The sequence below is a fragment of the Temnothorax curvispinosus genome, unplaced genomic scaffold (assembly GCF_003070985.1).
Source record: "Temnothorax curvispinosus isolate PA1 unplaced genomic scaffold, ASM307098v1 QBEX01010307.1, whole genome shotgun sequence".
NCBI classification, from domain to species: Eukaryota; Metazoa; Arthropoda; class Insecta; order Hymenoptera; family Formicidae; genus Temnothorax; species Temnothorax curvispinosus.
In genome coordinates this window covers 455,659-474,044 of record NW_020220087.1, presented here as the reverse complement: position 1 = coordinate 474,044, position 18,386 = coordinate 455,659, and the positions used below count along the sequence as shown (strand labels likewise).

The following is an 18,386-nucleotide window of genomic DNA, read 5'->3' as shown; positions in this document are numbered from 1 at the left end:
TCACTAAAAATTGTCGTTGTATCTGTATGAAAGAGTGTAAAACGGAGATGAAACGTAATTTTAGCGGTTAGATTATCCATAATTAATTCTTCATTCGGAGGCAAAAATAAATCGGGTCAGATAGTAAAAATTAAAGTCGTCTCTATGATATGTCAATATATTATCGTCTTTAAATGTTTTATTATGTTATGACTGAAGTCGAAACATACAGTAAGGTGCATTGATTCAATGTGGCCGCTGGGTCTTTGATAATCAATACGTGCACGGTTCATTGAAATATTAAAATGTATAACGAGAAGAATAAGAAGTTACTAGTTCTCTCTTTTTATTTCATCTTACATTCTTTTGCGCAGATAAGTCAAGCTACTATGACCCAGTTACTGTACCAATAATTTATATATTGTACATGCAAATTAATAGGTTAATTATTTATATCGGTCATTAGGCTTTTTTATTTCAATGTTGAATACATACGAGCGTGTTTATTTTTTAATTTAAATTTCTCAAGATAATTTCTATTTAGACCCGAGTTAATAATTAATCTATAAGAAAGAATTATTAGCAAGTTTGCCGACTTAGCCAAATAAATCCAATCTTCCCATATTATTCGGATATTTCGGATAAATACGAATACGAGATTTCTGATCCAAAGTATCTGGATACTTGAGAAACGTCCAATTATGAATTTTTATATTATTTATTTAAATAATTATACACTGAGAATTATCAATCGAGTGTTCATTTGTCCTAAAACTCTCGAATTGGTTTAGTAATAGATTCTTGGACAACTTTGAAATTTATATTTGCTTGAAAAAGATAGATAGATAAATAGATAGAGGGAGAAAGAAAGAGAGAAAGAGAGAGATGGAAGAGGAGAAAGAAGAGGAAGAAGAAAGCCATTATTATTATTTATCGTATTCAAATATTCTTTGAATTACTTCAGTACACGGAATTATCCAAATTACTCAAATTATCCGATTTATCCGAATTGTCCAAATTACTGGAATTATTCGAATAATCGTATTACCCGAATTATTCGGATATCTCAATTTCAAAGCTGAATTGCGGCGGCGTCCGAGCAATCTGGATATCTGTTGAATAATCCCATCCGGAATTTGGATTTTACAGCCTCACTTGAAAACGGGCGTACACACGCAACACCAAACACGACGGAACGAGAGCGCGCCTGAACAATTTCGGTGGCGCGACAAGGAGAAGACGGAGACACGACAGAGACATAGACAAAGTAGATGACACATTGGGCGGCGTAACACGCCGTATCGCTAGACGCGTTCGCCTTAACTCGTGGACCACTCCTAGATCGATCTGATCCACTCCGTGGCCGATCGATGGTGCGTCTCGATCGGATTCTGCCAGAGAAAAAGACGCGGACCATCGTCGTGGAGGGCCGACGCGGAGCGTGACCCGCGCGATCGGGAGTCCTCTCGTCTCGCTCATCCTACCGGTCGTTCAGAACCTCAGCGCAAATCAGCAGGACTAGCAGATGCAACGCGAAGTAGAGACGTACGGTGGAGTGTCCCGTGGACGCCAGGGCGTAAGCGTAGGATGAATAGCACTCCCTGTGAGCGTAACATATACATGCATATACAGGATATCCGTTCGTGAACAATGTAAAAAAGTTTTAACAATTTGTCGAGATTATTTTTTGTAAAAAAAATATCACTTTAGGCTAAATTGTTAAAAATTTTTTACACTAATTTGTATAAAAATGTAAATTAGTCTACCTCACATTATTTCCATAATTATCATTCGAGCTTGCTCTTTAATTGCCCCTGCAGTCTGTTTTAAATTAAAATAACGGTTGTGATAAAATGATACGAAAAATAATATTAACATTGACGATATGTGTTATTTTTTTCTATTCTTTTGCAATCCTTTTGATAAATTTCTTTTATTATTTCGAATGTGCGTATTTACACAGGTGATAGAGTCTAAGTTTCGTTTCTCCACCAAATTTGCGAGGTTCGGGCATTTTCGCGACCTCTGAAAATTTCAGGACAAACTGGCTGGCGACTCGGAGCATACATCAATCACTCGACGTTTACATTCCTGTTATATTCTCGCGCGATATATCAAATCGAGGTCGACTCGAGAGAAAAAAAAGAAGACATTTCTTATTCCATCAATAATATATTTCTCCGTCGTTATGCCGGATGCATAATGCATGTTTCACGCTTCGAGTGTACGTTAAAGAAGATTCGCGCGAGGTTCCTTTAAAAATCTGTCTAGCGCGTGTGTTCCTATTATTTTTGCACGACCAGTCAGTCGTAAGGTGTTACAGTATTACTGGCTAATACGAAATTGCTCCCAACTTCGAAACATTACCGCGGCTAAAGCCACCTTCGCCGAGAATTCTCTGAGATCTTCGGATTCTTTGAGACTTTTTCAAGACTTTGCGAGATTACATGACGTTTTCAAACTACGGGGGCTTTCACGGTGCTTAATTTACGAAAACGTCTCCCGCGCCGCTTTGCGAATATTGAAAAGTGTAGTAATCCCTCTCTATCCGTCTTTCCGTTTATCCATCTTTACGCCGACATTTATCTAGCCCGTTACATGTATTACTGACTCTTGTCCCACTTTGAAATTTCAAGAGACAACTTTTTCGAGGTTGAATCTTTATATCTCCTTCGCTGTTTTAATATATATGTGTCAGGCTTTTAACATACTTCGAGGAATGGAAAAGCATATCGATCACTAACAATAAGTGTAGTATGTAAGAAGAGTTCGTATAATTTGGCGTAATATATCTACACATTTTGTGTCAATTAGACTTTTTAAATACTCTATAATAAACGACAAATTGTCAACTTACAATCTTCACGTGAATCTATCCCCGTCAATTTTTGTTATTCAGATTATGATTATTAAAAAAAGTATAAATTATGTAAATATTGTATAATCGAAGTGAGAAGAGATCTTATTGTCAAAATTTTCTGAACTTTCTTCACTTCTCTCCCGTAATAATATTATTACATTTTAATGGCGTGCATAATGCACGCGATGTGTTTTGCTATAATGGAGTACTCTAATCTAATCGGTATTCGCTTTACGTATACGCAACCAATTAACGGCGAACATCGAGAGCCTACTATACTCAATGGATTTCAAGTTTCACGAGCTTAGGCGTCATGCGGATGATTGCACCTTGCTGGCGTTTTCGGAATAACAGAAAGCGATCGAATTAAATTTTCTCATGTGAAGATTTACGATAATTTATTATCAAAATATTGAATTTAATTAGCTATTAAAATTAACCAAAATACTGCATATATTAAATATAAAAAATAAAGTCAGGACTGATTCACTTGAAAATTAAACGTTTTTGTCATAAACGACTCTATAAAACTCTCAATTTTGTTTTATACGGGAGAAATTTAATATTTTTCTCGTGAAATAAGCTTGTCGATATCACGAATATATTTTCGTGATAATGCAATTTTCTCAGCATATACTGCACGATCGACCCAGGTTTGAGATTGTTTTCCACTTACATCTAAACGGTAGATTGAAATACATTCCATCGGAACCGCCATGCTCACGAGACGCGCAATTGCAGTTACCTACTCACGAAATTGATCAAATGTTTTAAACATTTTAAAAGTTTTTATAACATAATAAAACGGTATAAAAATTAGAAAAAGCTGACGTAGAAGACAAATTTTCGTAATGCGTCATTATTAGAAGAAAAATACAAGTAAAAAGAAATACGAATAATATATTTCTGAAATAACAAGCTTCCAAACAATTCCATGATATTTTCGGAACATTTGGTCATTTTCGTGAGTCGCTTACTTAAAGCGCGGCGTACCTGTAGGACTCGGGATTTAGCCTCGTCACAGTGCAGTAATGATGCAGCGCACATACTCCGTTGAGAGGACCGCCGCAGCCCCAGATTTGCTCCACCTCGCGCGGCAACGAGACCGTGTTGGCCGCGTAATACCTGCGGGACATAGAACACACACACACACACGCACGCACGCCGCGGGAGAGCCGTGTGCGAGGGTGTGCGCGGTAGGATAATATACACAGACCGAGACCGAGCTTGTGCATTAGGAGAAACGTGAGAGTGGTCGGGTATCAGGACTGTTATTAGCATCGTAATGGCGCGCGCGTCTCGAAAAGGGGTAGACAGTTATCACAATGTCGCGGGCTGTGGGGTCAGGTATTACCATGAGATATAATTGCCGGCTCATGGAGAAACGCGGGAATTATTAATCCTCGACCGTGCGGGCATCGATATCTCACGCGACCGTCGACGCTTAGCGCGTCCCACGCGTCAGCATTAAACACCCGTTGGGATATTTCGACCGGCATTTATGTGAAACGCGCCATACCATGTAATGATAATGAACGATAGACGATCGCGAGACAAACACGAATATTTCGAGTCCATTCTTTTCGTATAAGGATAACGATTAGTATTGCGATACGAACGGTATTTTTAGACGACAGCTACTTGTTTTACGTTCACGTTTGTATATCCGTTGATTACTTAAGGGGGGAAAAATGTGCCGGAGACACGAGACACATGGCTTAAGGCGTAATCGAGGCCGGTAATTAGCGGGGTATGCTATTACGGTTTTAGGACTAAATTACGCAAGCGAATCGATCGATCCATTTCATCGCACACATACCTGACGAAGGCATAATCGTTCGACTGCGTAAACCGGTCCGCCAGATCGTGAAGAGTGATCGCCGATATCTCCTGCAGCTCGTAATAGTCGAGCAGCGAGTACTCGGCTACCCAGTTCGCTTTGCCGATTGAATTCGCTTCAGGCAGATTAAGATAGTACTGCGTGTAATCTAGAATCTGCGCAGCGTGCAACACGTACACATATACATCCTACAATTCTGCGTCTCTTTTGAAATCGGTACATCGCGCAAATAGAGCGTTCCCGTTCACGGAAAGGCCGCGTTATTATTGAGAGGTAGTATACGCGCGCCCGCCAAGCTCACGTACCTGTCCGGTGTTAGTTTCGAACTTGTAGAGTCGCAAGCCCGGGTTGTTTGGCCCTCCGACAGTGCTCGGCGTTACGCTGGGAGCCATCATTATCCAGGATACGGGCAGACCTGTTCAACGAGTATCGTTTCACCGAATAATTAATCGCGCGCTGTGACTATTAATAAAATTAAGGTCAACGCGGCAGCTAATAAACCGATAACAGTGCGCTCATGTCTCATCTAGACTAGCGGGGTGTAAAGGGGGATAACGAGTACTGATAAATAATTGGTCTGGCTGAAAAATTGATTTTCATTAAAGGGAAAAAGACAGTCCAACGAACGCTTTTGAAAAAGAAAATGGTATCGAGGGTATCGGTTGCTTTGGACCTAGACTGATGTATAAGATAAAAAAAATATAAGATAAATAGCCACATGACTTGTATTGTGCCAGAAAATTGTCATATTTGAGAAAAATATGAAAATATTATCGTACAATAGAGACCTATAGAGACACATACAGGATCAGGTAACTTATTACCTTTGTTTATGAATAAATCTGAACAATTTGCTTGTACGTATAACATACCTGTGTCGCTGTATATCACCCGGAATGTATCCGAATGCCAGTGACCGAAGAATTGTCCCCGGATGATGTCCGAATAGAGCCGCACTACCTGCAGATACTTCGTGTTGTGCCTCTCGTTAAGCGCTACGGCGCCGCTTTCGTGGTCGTCCACCCCCGGTGGTGTGTGGCCGACTATGTACACCTGATCGTCACAGAGCAGAATAGGAATGATCATCGGACATCGATATTTCGGGGAGTCTCCATAGCTAGGTCAACTCGACGTTTCGTTATTCTGTATTCTATCTTAATATCTATTCATGAAAACTCGATGTTCTTCCCGATACTATCCGCTGTTTTACCACGTAGATTAACCTTTGATGCGTTACTCGACATCAAAACACTTTCTGATGCAATATACACCTTTACATTACAAATTTCCTTGAAAATTTTTTATTTAATTTTTATATCGTATGTATATAAAAGAAGATTTTATTGTGATGTAGAGATATGTCGAAATCTAGCGGTTCGATAAGAATACTTTTATAATAGCAGGCTTTTGTAGCGAATTTATAAATAGTTTTCATGTACATTCCATTTAAATGTTAATAATAGTGTTTATTTTCGTTAATAATGCTCGACCCATATAAAATATCGATTATCTATTTGTACCAGTATTATCCCAAGAACCTGTAGGTATTCGGTGTTTCTAAATTTGCTTCAAGATATTAACCTCGCGTTCTAAATAGCGTTGTACCCAAATATATTTGATAAAAGTAGTAACATCTCCTTCCATAATTAATTACTGATAGATTGAAGAGTGTAAAATAGATTTGCAGTATTCCAATATATAGCTATTATTAGATTGATGTATATATAAATGATAAATATGTCTGATATGTCATAGGTGATCACATTAATCGACCTACTAATTTATAATTGGAATTTGCATTCAGCAAAGTATGACTTGTGGAAATGCGATAGAAATGAAAAACAAATATCTGACTCTTAGTTTCGTATATAAATAAGGATATTTGTTTCTTGTTATGTCGTACAGACGTTGCTAACTCTACAAAGTTTATTTTTATATACGGTATGTACTTGCACATAAATATTTTGATATAAAACCAGAAATACGGTAACTTTGTTAAAGTAAACTCGTGCCGTAATGTCGACAAGAAACTTGGTAATAACGATATCACAAGTCCATGATAGAATCATTTATCGACTGCGAAGAGATAAAAAAATACTTCAAGAATACCGCCGATCAATATATTCGGATGCTAAATATTGACGGCTCTCGGTCCGATGCCTTTGGCCAAAGAGCGGAGGCATTCTCATTCAACAGAGATATCCTTAGTTACGTCGCGTGACTGCATCCCGGTTAAACAGACGCTCTAGGGTGAATCACGTACGTGGGCTACGCAATGTGTCTCCCGGGACGCAGGAAGTCTCATCGTTAGCATCGGCAAACCGGCCAGTCACTCGCGGATGGCAACGCATACAGCACCTCCACACACACACACACACACACACATATACGGGTACATGTGCTCATTCGATCGTGGGTGTCTGTAGCGACGACGGAGAATTGGAGATACGAAGGACTTGATATCTAATCGGACACGTACGCGAAATTAGTCCCACCGGTTCGAGACGCAAATTGACGCAGAAGTTGGCGCGGAGCGTCGAGACCTCTGATTGAAAAAGTAGCCGGAGACGTCCCATGGTTGTCGAGGAGACGTATCTCCGAAGAACGATCGGAAAACGCATTAAAGCTAATGACAAGTAGTCTCTCAATTAGCCGAAATTACCTTGAAATTGTGCCATTTCGTTTCTAGCTTTATTTAAAATTTTATGTTGAATACGACGAATATTTTTTATCAATAATTTCTACAATTACTGAAATATACATGTATAAGCACTCTTCTTAAATATTTGATACGTCTCTATGTGATTAACTGACAGCTATTCCAAGCGATCAATGAAACTGCTCTTAACAATAACAAAATATTAATGGCATTAATAACAATAGGAACCATTGATATATGGTAACTGACGTGTATGTATGACACACACACACACACACACACACACACACACACACACACACACACACACACACACACACACACGAATCGGAGTGCGCCGATAGCGTTCAAAGATGGAAGCGAGCCAACCATGGTGATATTCCCGTAGGATCATTCGAACCAAAATAGTGGATGGATAAAGCACAACTCGTTAAGTGGATAACGGCGAGCGAGAGATACATTTTCCATTCGCAGGACGGATCCTTTTTTCGCCGAATCGCGCCGTGGAGAAAAGGCTGCCTCCTTTTGAAAGGTAAAATGGTAGCGCGCGCGCGGTTGAACGCGGGAGTGACGCGTTTGGAATTATGTGGCGAATCGTCGTCGCGCGTTGCGGTCCGCGGAATAAACGCAAAAAACGCTTGCGCGCGTCCGCGTCCGCGGTGGCGTCGAAGAAGGCATAGTGAAAAAAACGCGCTCTCCGCAAACAACTGAATCATCGGTGCCGCGCGGAGATTGAAAAATATCGCGTGAAAAGCGCACAGACGTCGATTTTAAATTGCTGCCGAGGGCCTTTTGCCGAAGGTGCAGGAATCACGGCTGCCATTCAAGGGAGGCACCGAACGAATTGGACCGGGCTACAATGGATCGCTGATTGGTCAGTTTTGCCGCTGACGCTTTTAAACGACTCGTAATTTGTAATCGCATTATCCGGCCCGATGTCGGGAACGATCGATCGATCGATCCATTTCCTCCTGGTCCCCTTTTGCCCCGCCGCGCCATCACCGCGCCCCATCCTCTTACCATTTGCCGCGACATTCGTCCCGTCTCTATGGGAATGCCGGGGGATCGAGAAGCCCACTCGGACCGTTTGCGAAACGGCACCGGCACGGGATTATATCTGTCCACGGAAAATCGGATTTCTATCTTGGAACCCGGGGCATCCCGTCCCTCGCCGCGTATCCCGTCTCGCGTCCGTGTCTCCGCGCGCTCTTTTTATCCGGGCACACATAAGGACGTACAAGATTTTCCGAGAATTCTTCTCCGGAAATCCCCGGGGAGCGCGTCCGTGGTGCGATCGAGCGAGCATCGAGGAGCAGGATGGTGGAGAGCGGTGGATAAGGAAGGCGACGGGAGGATCGAAGAAAATTATTGCTGGTTATCAGAGTCGCGACCCAACGAGCCGTGCTCGCTACATTTTCCGATTGTTATTACCCTACTGGTCATTTCATCGCTTTGAAGAGGACGGCTATTTTGCTTCTACGCTCGTTGATCCGCATTAAGAGCTTTTCATGAAGAAAGAAGAGAGAGAAGAAGGGAGAAGAACGGAGAGAAAGAGAAGGGCTTTAAGAGCCTCCTGAGAGCTTATGGAATATCATGGCTGTCGAGCAAAGAATACGACTGCTTTATCGAAACCCGTCATATGATATGTTATTACCGGTTATTACTCAATTATGAGCGTTCTTTCAATGTTGATTTTATTTTCCCTCGAAAACTCCGAAAACACTTAGAAATCCCCAGAAAGATTTCTTGAAACTTGTCAATTGATCGAAGATCAATGGATAAATTGTAGCTCGAGTGTAAAAATAACTCGCAACTCGGGAACGCGTTGATACGTGAACCGCATTTTTTTTCGATATCAATATAATACGAGTCTGCTAAATATACATAACCGCATTCAGTTTGAAATACACACAATGGGGGTTTAGTTTGCCATAGTAAATCCCACGAATAATTTCTGACTTTTTGCTGTATAGAGTAAAAAATTTACGCCGAGTTTTTATTGCGTACGTAGTCGAAGGGTACACTGAAAAATAATGTCACTCTTCATACGCGAGCCAGCCGGTGGCGTTATGCATCGAGGGGTAACAGGGTTACCTTTTCGAACGTGCACGTAGGTGAATGCGCCGATAGTGTCGTGGATGAACGCGACGGCGCGCGCGGCCCAGCTCTCCTCTCTCTCGCTCTCGCTTTCTCTCTCTCTTTCTCTCTCTGTCTCTTGGTTGCGCTCGCCGGTTAATACGATCGGGATCAATGGCGGTGGCGTGCATCGGTTTACGTATACGGACGGGGTCTCCTCTCGCGGGCCCACGTATGGAATACCAAGTCCCTCCATAATTTATCGTCGGTCGTGCCATCTCGGTCGCGTGAAGGATCTCCCTCGCGTATGTCGAACTCGTTCTACTACACGCCCCGCGGCGTAATCGATAACCGATAACCCCGGGAACCGCGATATTCGATAGGTCCCGGGTCGGAAGATTTCCGCTCGCTCGCCCGCTCGCTCGCGCGATACCAGGAACCATCGCGACGTCGGCTCTCGCGGAGCGGCCGCGCCGAATTAATTGCCTCGCTGATCGAAGAGGATAAATTTGCGATCGGTCCCCCTTCATCTCTCGTCGGATCTCGGCAACGATCTCCGATACCCCGGGCGTAATGGGCATTACCTACGATTTGTCATCGCGCTTTATGGCGCGGACCGAACGAGAAGGAGCGAGGGAGAAACGGTGCAATACATCGAAAACGGAAATCCCAGAGAAATTGTATTCGTCGAGAATGGAGAGGGGATCGCGCTCCTCTCGCGCGCGATTTGCATTCGAATCTTCGATGGAAATTATACAATTTGTCCCGTCTTCCTGCGAGGATATCCGGTTAGCTACCATTATAAATTTCCGCTTGAGAGTCCCTTAAAGCTGGATTCGTCGCTGGATGCGCGAGAGCTGATAAGCTGGCGAATAATGAACCGAAACGTGATCAAGCGAAATCGAAAATCGCGATGTGTCAGCTGCCAGTCCGACGAGCGTGTCTATAGTCGCACCGCTATAATTTATAAGCGCAAAAACGAGGAGGAGAAATGATGACGACAAAACAGCTCGCCTGATAAATCATACATCCCATTGAAGCCCGATCAGCGAGATTTTTATTCCGCCTCGTATACGCTCTCTACGGGAATTTATTTCATTAAAATTTATCTTCTTGACGATCACATCTGTGTCGTATTGGCGCTTTAATACGACAGGCAAGCAGCACGAAATACGTTTATACGCCGTGCGATCTTTTCATTGCTCGCGCAATTGTCGACGTATATATCGTATATCTTATTCTTTGAAATAAAATAAAATAAAAAAACACATCTCGCGGCGGAGTGAGATGAGGGCAATATACCGTCGTCTTAAATTTTCCCCAATGCCACCCGGTTTCCCCGGGTTTTCCACGCTTTTTGCGAAACAATAAACTGCGAAACTGAGTAATACTTTTACAGCAGGTACACCCTTCAATTACTCAACTTGTCGTGTGACACGCGAGATACGCGAGGAATGTTTTATACGTGCATATCTACCCGGTGGAAACACTTGCCGTAATTCTACGATGTCTGGCGAGCTTGACGGCAACGGGTAATCGCGAGAATTCTCTCTCTGTGTGTACCTGATGTAGAGCGATATTATAGTTCTAGGTGCAAACTGTTATTATACCCACGACACCGTTAAGTCAACCTGTCAATTTGTCAATCAAAGCGCATCGGGGAAGGGATTAAGTATAACGCGAGAAAAAAAGTTGGGACTTTATTTTTAAAAAATTACGGTGCAACGATATTGGACAGCGAGGCATTTCGCAAAAAAATAAGATATTGAATGACGCGATATTGCGCGCGCGCGCGCGCGATTCGCGACTTCTGATATTAATCTTCCGTAGGAAAGTTCCGTGAAACGTGCTTTTCCAATAAGAGCACGATCGTGTGAGTGGCCTGACGAGAGGCCGTTTTTAGATCGGATGGAAGTTTTGTATCGAATATTCGTATATGCCGACGAGAAGTTCCGTGTAAAACAAGCCGCCGCGGCGCTGATTAAAAATCTATCTGATAATTTATTGGACAGGCAAAGAACAACTACCTCTCGCCTCTTTTTCTGCATTATTTGCACCGGTTGTTTGATGCGAGTTTCTTCGTGATAGGCAAATAATATTAACGTGTGTATCCCGTGAAAAAAAATATATCTCAATTTCATTAGTATATATGTAACTTTAACGTTTTTTGCGTTAACTCGTTTAATCATCGTGGTATTTTATGTATTGAATGAATTTGATCAGTACCAACAAGTCCATTGTTTAATAAAAGTTTTATAAATGTACACAGAAATAACGTAATAAAATTATACATTACAACATTGACATGCGACATTTGGAAAGAAATACAAACTGTACATTATGTTTATTTATAATTATTAATTAAAAGATCTAAAATTTTATTTTTATTGATTTAATCAATAGTGCATAAGCTGTTATTTATCCCTTAACGTGTATACGCGGGACTACGATGTCCGAGGCAAAGTGATATCTGCTCGTAACTATAAAACTTGCAAGCCTATTAAAAGATATTAAATAAATGATGTTTATCAAAATGACTATAAAATCGTCAATTACAATGTAGATAGATGTTTCATGAATTTTTTTAGATTTTTTAAAATACTTTAAGGTATAGGGAAAAATAGCGTTGAACGTGGCAGACCCACGTATATACACCGCCAAAATCCTAAAAAAACGTACACTTTAAAAGGGTTATTTTTTAATATTACATTAATTTATATTAATATTTGATTTTTCAAATACATATTAAACATTTGCAAAAGCCAAATTGCCAAACATAATTCTGCATGGTAATGACTGGCGATGTGCGCATATCTACAAATGCACGAATATATACGTGCATTTCAAAATACGTAATTTCATGTGTTAGAACGTACTTGATACCGAGCGCACATCGATTTTCCACGATTAAACGTTCATTTATTCAGTCAATTTTCGTGTTAAAACTCGTGTCCACGAGTTTATCGACGATCGGCTTCATTAGAAAGAGCTTAATTTACTTGCGCACGTCATAATGGCGAAACGACTCGATGCCCGCTCGAAGACGCCGTCGTTCATTTTCATCGATCCGAGAAAATTGATGGCGCGTAAAAATTCTTTGCCCTATATTATCTTTTTACATACAATCCGTGAAGGGACAGGCACGCACATATGCGCGCGGTTCAACGGGCACGAAAAATTTCAACGCGTACGTCCTTTATGCCGACGAGTCCGATATTCGTTTCGAAATCGAATTATATACAAAAGATATAGTCTCATAGAATATTTCCGCTTAATTTAGTCACGTATGTATGAAGAGTTCAACGGTGTCGAAAATCGATATCATTGGCAAAATAACGCTTATACGTTAAAAGATGAAAATTCCATTATCTCGATAGACTGTCCAAATAGGAATCGATCCGGGATTGAATTAGTACGGTGCCCTCGATTTTCGTTCGCATCCCTCTCATCGCGGCGTTAGATCCTAGTTTTCTATCTGGCGGTTCTCGTGAACCGCCAAATCTGCCTCTATCATTTTCGCTCTGCTTTTATCATTTTCGCGGCACTTCTTTACTCGACAGAAATCCATAAAATCGTTTACCGATACGGCGACGCTGGGAATTATTTATTATCCGCCGTCGTATATATCGCGCGACGAAAGAGAGCGCGCGATAGCAGCAGAAAGAAAAATAATGCGCGTCCAACGCGCAGTATAATAACTCGCTCGGAAGACCAATAATATCATATATATATCGCAGAGTAACAACTTACCGTCTCCTTCTTCTTCCGCGCATTCTCGAGGACCGACTGGAACCAGAGCCATTGGCCAAAGGGATCCTGCGTGTTATCGACCGTGCTACTTCCGGCCCGATGTAGCATACGGCTGTCGACCGGGTTCAGCCACAAATTCGTATTAAGGAAGACGATCCGATATTTTTTCGAGCGCTGCTCGATCGTATAGTAGCCGGCTGCAACAAATTTTGAATAGTGCCGTGGCGGTAAAGCCGGGGCGAATTTATGCCCGCCAATAAGCTTACTTTGTGCCGTAACATTTTCAGAGGGAGAAGGCATCCGTAAATGTTGCATCGACCCGTTGCGCGCGTTTCGAATCAAAGAGCGGCGCGAAACCTCGCGTTCGCCGATCATTTATGTACCTCTCGGGACCGTAAGGTGCTTCTTTTGGAATTTTAATACGATACGGTACAAGGATGCTTAATTACCGATATACATATATCACACCCCGAGAAGAATACTGCCACAACTCGGAAAATTTTGATTTTAAGTCAAACTATATAAACAGTATGCCTAAAATGTTATCTACATGTTATAATAGTGTCAACAAGTCTATATGCGAAATCTGCTGCACGGGGCAGAAATGTCATTATTTATTTTTTTAAACCGGTTATATTGCGATTTCCTGGATGAAGTGTCATAAGTGAATTGACAAGTGAATCACAGCAGACCTCTTCAAAAAGCAGTATAATTAGTTATCTCAAAATAAAAAAAAATTGAATTAAATTTGTTTTTCCTCTCTCCCGAAAATTGTGTATTTGTGAGTTGCGATAGCATTCTTCTTGGAATGTGACATATTATAAAGATTAGCTAACCGAAAAGCTAATTGATTGTATGATATATCGTTAATTTGGAACAAAATCATCGCAGTGCGATAATTACCATCTTTCAACCGATACTTCAATCCGTTTAATTCGTATCGTTTGTGTTTGAGGACATTTTGCTTACTCACCCTTTACAAAAGTGTCCACCGCTTCCGGCGGTAGCCAGTTCTGCCAGACGGATGCGAGCTGCGTGTAATTCAGGCCTATGTCTTCGTGGCCGAGCGCGGGGAACACGAATTGTCCTTTGAACGTGCGGTGCAACAGCTCGGTCAAATTCCGCAAACATTGCAAACGCAGCTCGGCGTTCATGCCGGCATTGCGCGTCAGCGCATCACTGCAACAAGTAGTTACAGCCTCGTTAGTCCTAGTTACATAGAACACCTCGCACTCGGGGACATTACAGCGCGCCCCGGTGATTATCGCCGATAAATACAGCGAGGAAGAGGAAATGTCGCCGGATAAGGACGCGTCTCGTCGCGCCGCGACGCGACGCGTCGCGTCCCGTTGACACGCGAGATGAGGCGCAATGCGGTACAACAACGACGACAAAATCAGACGTGCGCGAATTGTCACTCAAGCGGAACGCTGATAATTGTTACGTCAACGATAACTGATTAAACACCGACGCCTCGATGATGTTCTGACAGTTTATAAGTATAGAGTTAACAAAAGAAGAAAAGAACAAAAAATTTTAAGTTATATACTGGGTGTACCGTAAAGGCCGGATCAACTCTTAAGGGTAGATTCCTGAGATCGTTTGGAGACAAAAATCCTAATGCCAAAATGTCGAGGCTGCCAAATTGTCATCCCGATATTCGTCGGTCTTGCAAACAGTGTACAAAGAAATAAAGTAAATAATAATTTCAAATATTTCTATTGAGTTGAGTAAAGTGTGCAAGAGCTGTTTTAACATGCAACGTCCGTGAGTGTGCAAAATTTTGACAAGCACACTAGTGAACTTTAAACCTTTTCCGTTTACACTGTAGCAGCCTCGACATTTTAGCATTAGGATTTTTGTCTCCAAATGATCTCAGGAATCTACCCGAGTTGATCCGGTCTTTATGGTACACCCTGTATATATATATTTTCTAAATAATTTTACTTTATGCTTTCGTTCCGCACTGACAAGAAAAAAATCATGCTACATTATGTCATAGCTTTAACATGCATTCATTCAACCATAACATGGTTTTATACCCTATAACCTGTGTTTTATGTATAGTAAGTATAATGAATATGATGAAAATGACTATAATCGAAAAATCTATACATATAAAATTATTTTTACTAATATTATAGCAATAATAACTATAAAAATAACAACCTCGACTATAATTATTTTACTATACAATTATAGTCGTAAATTTTCTCTCAGTGCGGGATATCATATCATTGTCCATTAATTGAAAAAGCAGGAAGGCAATTTAGAGTTTCCTCTAAATAGAATGATTACGTACCTATACAAGATTAATAATATGAACAGAATTTAGTTTAAAATCGGAGCACGCGAGTTTAATATGTCAAAACGTATTAACATTAATGTGCAACGAATAAATTGCAATTCATGAGAATTCAAAACTTTTCGGAAATAGACATTTCATATTACATCAATATTTTAGCATTTACTATGTCCGCATTTGTTTACATTCGTATTTCTTGTGATAACACACGCAATGAAGCAACGATGTTAAGTAAAGGAAGTCATCGATTGTGGATGCAATATTTATACCGTACCGTCAGCGGTACCGTACTCCTCGCTTCCGGTAATTAATTGGAAGTCGTGCGCCTCCAACTAGTAAATCGTTCGTGAAGTAAATTTATTTAATGGTAATATATTCGACACATAAATAATCGCGTTATTAACTGAATTAACAAGTTGCCATTCTCTCGCTCTCCCCAAACTGGATCTTGTTTATAATTTTATTGATAATAAATGAGATCTCATGAATAAATTACAATATGTTAATGATTCATTTAACAATAACAATCGTTATTAACGATAGCAGGTCGTATATCGTTTGACTATTATAAAAGCCCTGAATATTTTCATAAATTTCAAATACGTAATATAAATTAGTAATAATGACAACAACGATAATGATTTGCAATGAAAATAATAATTAACATTATTACCGAAAATAATCAAGTGAAAAAGAACTTTTAAAAATAACAATAATAATAATAACGACAAAACGTCCTCGTATTTTGATATGGCACCCGAAGCAGAAAGATATTAATACGAATTATTGGTTAATAAACAGCCTATTATATCAGCATATCGTATCTCAATCACATTGTACATTAATTATTCATATTCGTGAAAAGGAATTAAAAAATACCAGATTAACGTCAGTGAGATCTCATTTAGATGTCACCGTGCAATGACTCGTGTACTGAAACGCGCATTGGACCACATTAACCGATCGATTATACGATAGTTTCGACCTACCCCGTCCACAGGACGAACTCGATATCGCCGGGCCTCGATCTCATCGTCCGCGCCGCCGATTCGATCAGGGCCCAGGGCGAGTCGCATCTGTAGTCGCCAAACTTGCCCGCCAGTTTTCTGTCGAGCCTCGTACGTCCGCCATCGACGATGTTTCTCGTGTTCCAGCACACTGAAACCAGACGGTAAATGGGATCTGGGAACATCGCGATCGGGGAAAGCGAACAAATGAAAGGGTCGCGAGGGCAAGAGAAGGCGGTGATGATCGTGGGAACTTGTGAAATAAAAATGTGCACCGCGCGTGACAGAGAAACGGCCAGGGTCGCGCTTACTCGCGCGCTTAATTCGGCTCGTGTCTCGCTAACGTTCGTACGACACGAGGCCTACCTAGTGGCCGAAGATGGTGGTAGGCCAGATAAACGAGGGGATAGGTCAGGGGTAATTCAAGCCGCCTCTATTTCGTGCAGATCTCTCGTGCCAGCCAAGCACGCTAGGTTCTTTAGTATGATCGGCAAATACCCGCGCGCAGGTAGACTGGTAAATAACAGTTTTACCGTTCTATTAGAGGAATGATAATAATTCGCTCATGCGATCGTCGGAAAATGAAATGTGTAACGATTCGAAGGCGTGTACTTCGTTAAAGCTCGGAGCTCCAGTTCATCGCATGCTGAAAAACAATTGGAAAAGAAAACCTCCATGCAAATTTCTTCCCTCGAAAAAAGACTGTGCTGTCCAATAAATCTCGAAAATTATGAAGTTTCGTGGAAATATTCACAAAATACTAATAAGTCTGAGGGAAATTTTCATGAAACGCGCTCGGGAAAGTTTATACCTCGAGGCATCTGGCAACACCGACTAGGTGGTAACACCATGGTTCGGATTTCGCAACGGGAGGTTGATCACGTACATTTTCTCTAAGAGCGAAAAAGTGAAAAGTGATGAAAATTTCCACGCGAATTTCGCAAAATCGTGGTCACGTAACCTTCCGAGGCGATACGATGAAATTTGATAGGATGAGATTCGCGTGGGTGATCAAACAAGATATGAAAAATGAGATGAAAAAGAAAGAACTCGCTAACAATTACGCGATCAATTCCCGGCACGGTGTAACTCCAGCCATATCGAGTGAGGATCATCGTCAGCAGGCACATGCAAATCATTTTTTTGTCTTTTTTTCCTTTTTTTTAAAAAACGCAATCACGTAATTGAGAAAAAAATTATAACCTTATTTTAATGCAAAAGCTGTAAAGCTCATCATAAACAACGCATGTTGACTTACTGGTAGCGGCGTTTCCTTGCGTAGTATACTTTGGATCGTAATGAATATCGGTGATATGCCAGAAATATCCTGCAAAATAGGAAACTTTATCCTGACCGGGATTAATAGGGGGATGTAAGACGTGAAAGTGTAAAAACCGTTACAAACGCGGCAATTTCAAATGTTTCAATATCAGATCAATATGTGTTTTAGCGGTTAACATGGTTAAGCACTTTCTGACTTCAATCGAATCGTATATTTGAAAAAAAAGTAATAACGAATGGCACGAAATAAAAATAACTTATTTGTCAGTGGAAAACAGTGAAAATTTTCAAATATCACCGCTGTTTATTAAGAGGCTTAATTTATACGTTCAAAAAGCTCGTTATTTTTATGTTCCTTTAAATAAACAGGTTTTGCCTCCCTTCTGTAAAATTTCGCTGTCAGTACGTATAACCTTGTCGAAATATCCCAGGGATTAAAACCAGTATCATATCGGTGAGTTCAATTTTCGTTGCTGTAGATATGGAAAAATACATCTCACACCAATTGCTGCGCTTCCATTGTCACAAATAAACATAGAGATCATATTTGCGTATCTATACGAAAAAAAATGCTGTGGCGCACACAGCGAAATTCGTTTGGCAGATGAAAATTTTGCTGTTCCGGTAGT

General features: G+C 40.9%; 1 protein-coding gene across 2 annotated transcripts in view; it reads right to left on the bottom strand.

Moving 5' to 3' along the window:
* Positions 1-483: 483 nt before the first annotated feature.
* LOC112460040 (acid sphingomyelinase-like phosphodiesterase 3a) overlaps positions 484-18,386 on the bottom strand; it is a 42,799-nt gene continuing 24,896 nt past the window's right edge. For both annotated transcript variants that reach the window (XM_025024467.1, XM_025024468.1), the window contains exons 3-11: positions 17,735-17,803; positions 16,459-16,627; positions 14,138-14,343; positions 13,165-13,361; positions 5,552-5,732; positions 4,985-5,094; positions 4,659-4,834; positions 3,833-3,964; positions 484-1,580 (exon numbers count right to left, since the gene is read on the bottom strand). In XM_025024467.1, the coding sequence (XP_024880235.1) occupies positions 1,460-1,580; positions 3,833-3,964; positions 4,659-4,834; positions 4,985-5,094; positions 5,552-5,732; positions 13,165-13,361; positions 14,138-14,343; positions 16,459-16,627; positions 17,735-17,803 (1,361 nt within the window). In that variant the 3' untranslated portion in view covers positions 484-1,459. The remainder of the gene's footprint in view (positions 1,581-3,832; positions 3,965-4,658; positions 4,835-4,984; positions 5,095-5,551; positions 5,733-13,164; positions 13,362-14,137; positions 14,344-16,458; positions 16,628-17,734; positions 17,804-18,386) is intronic.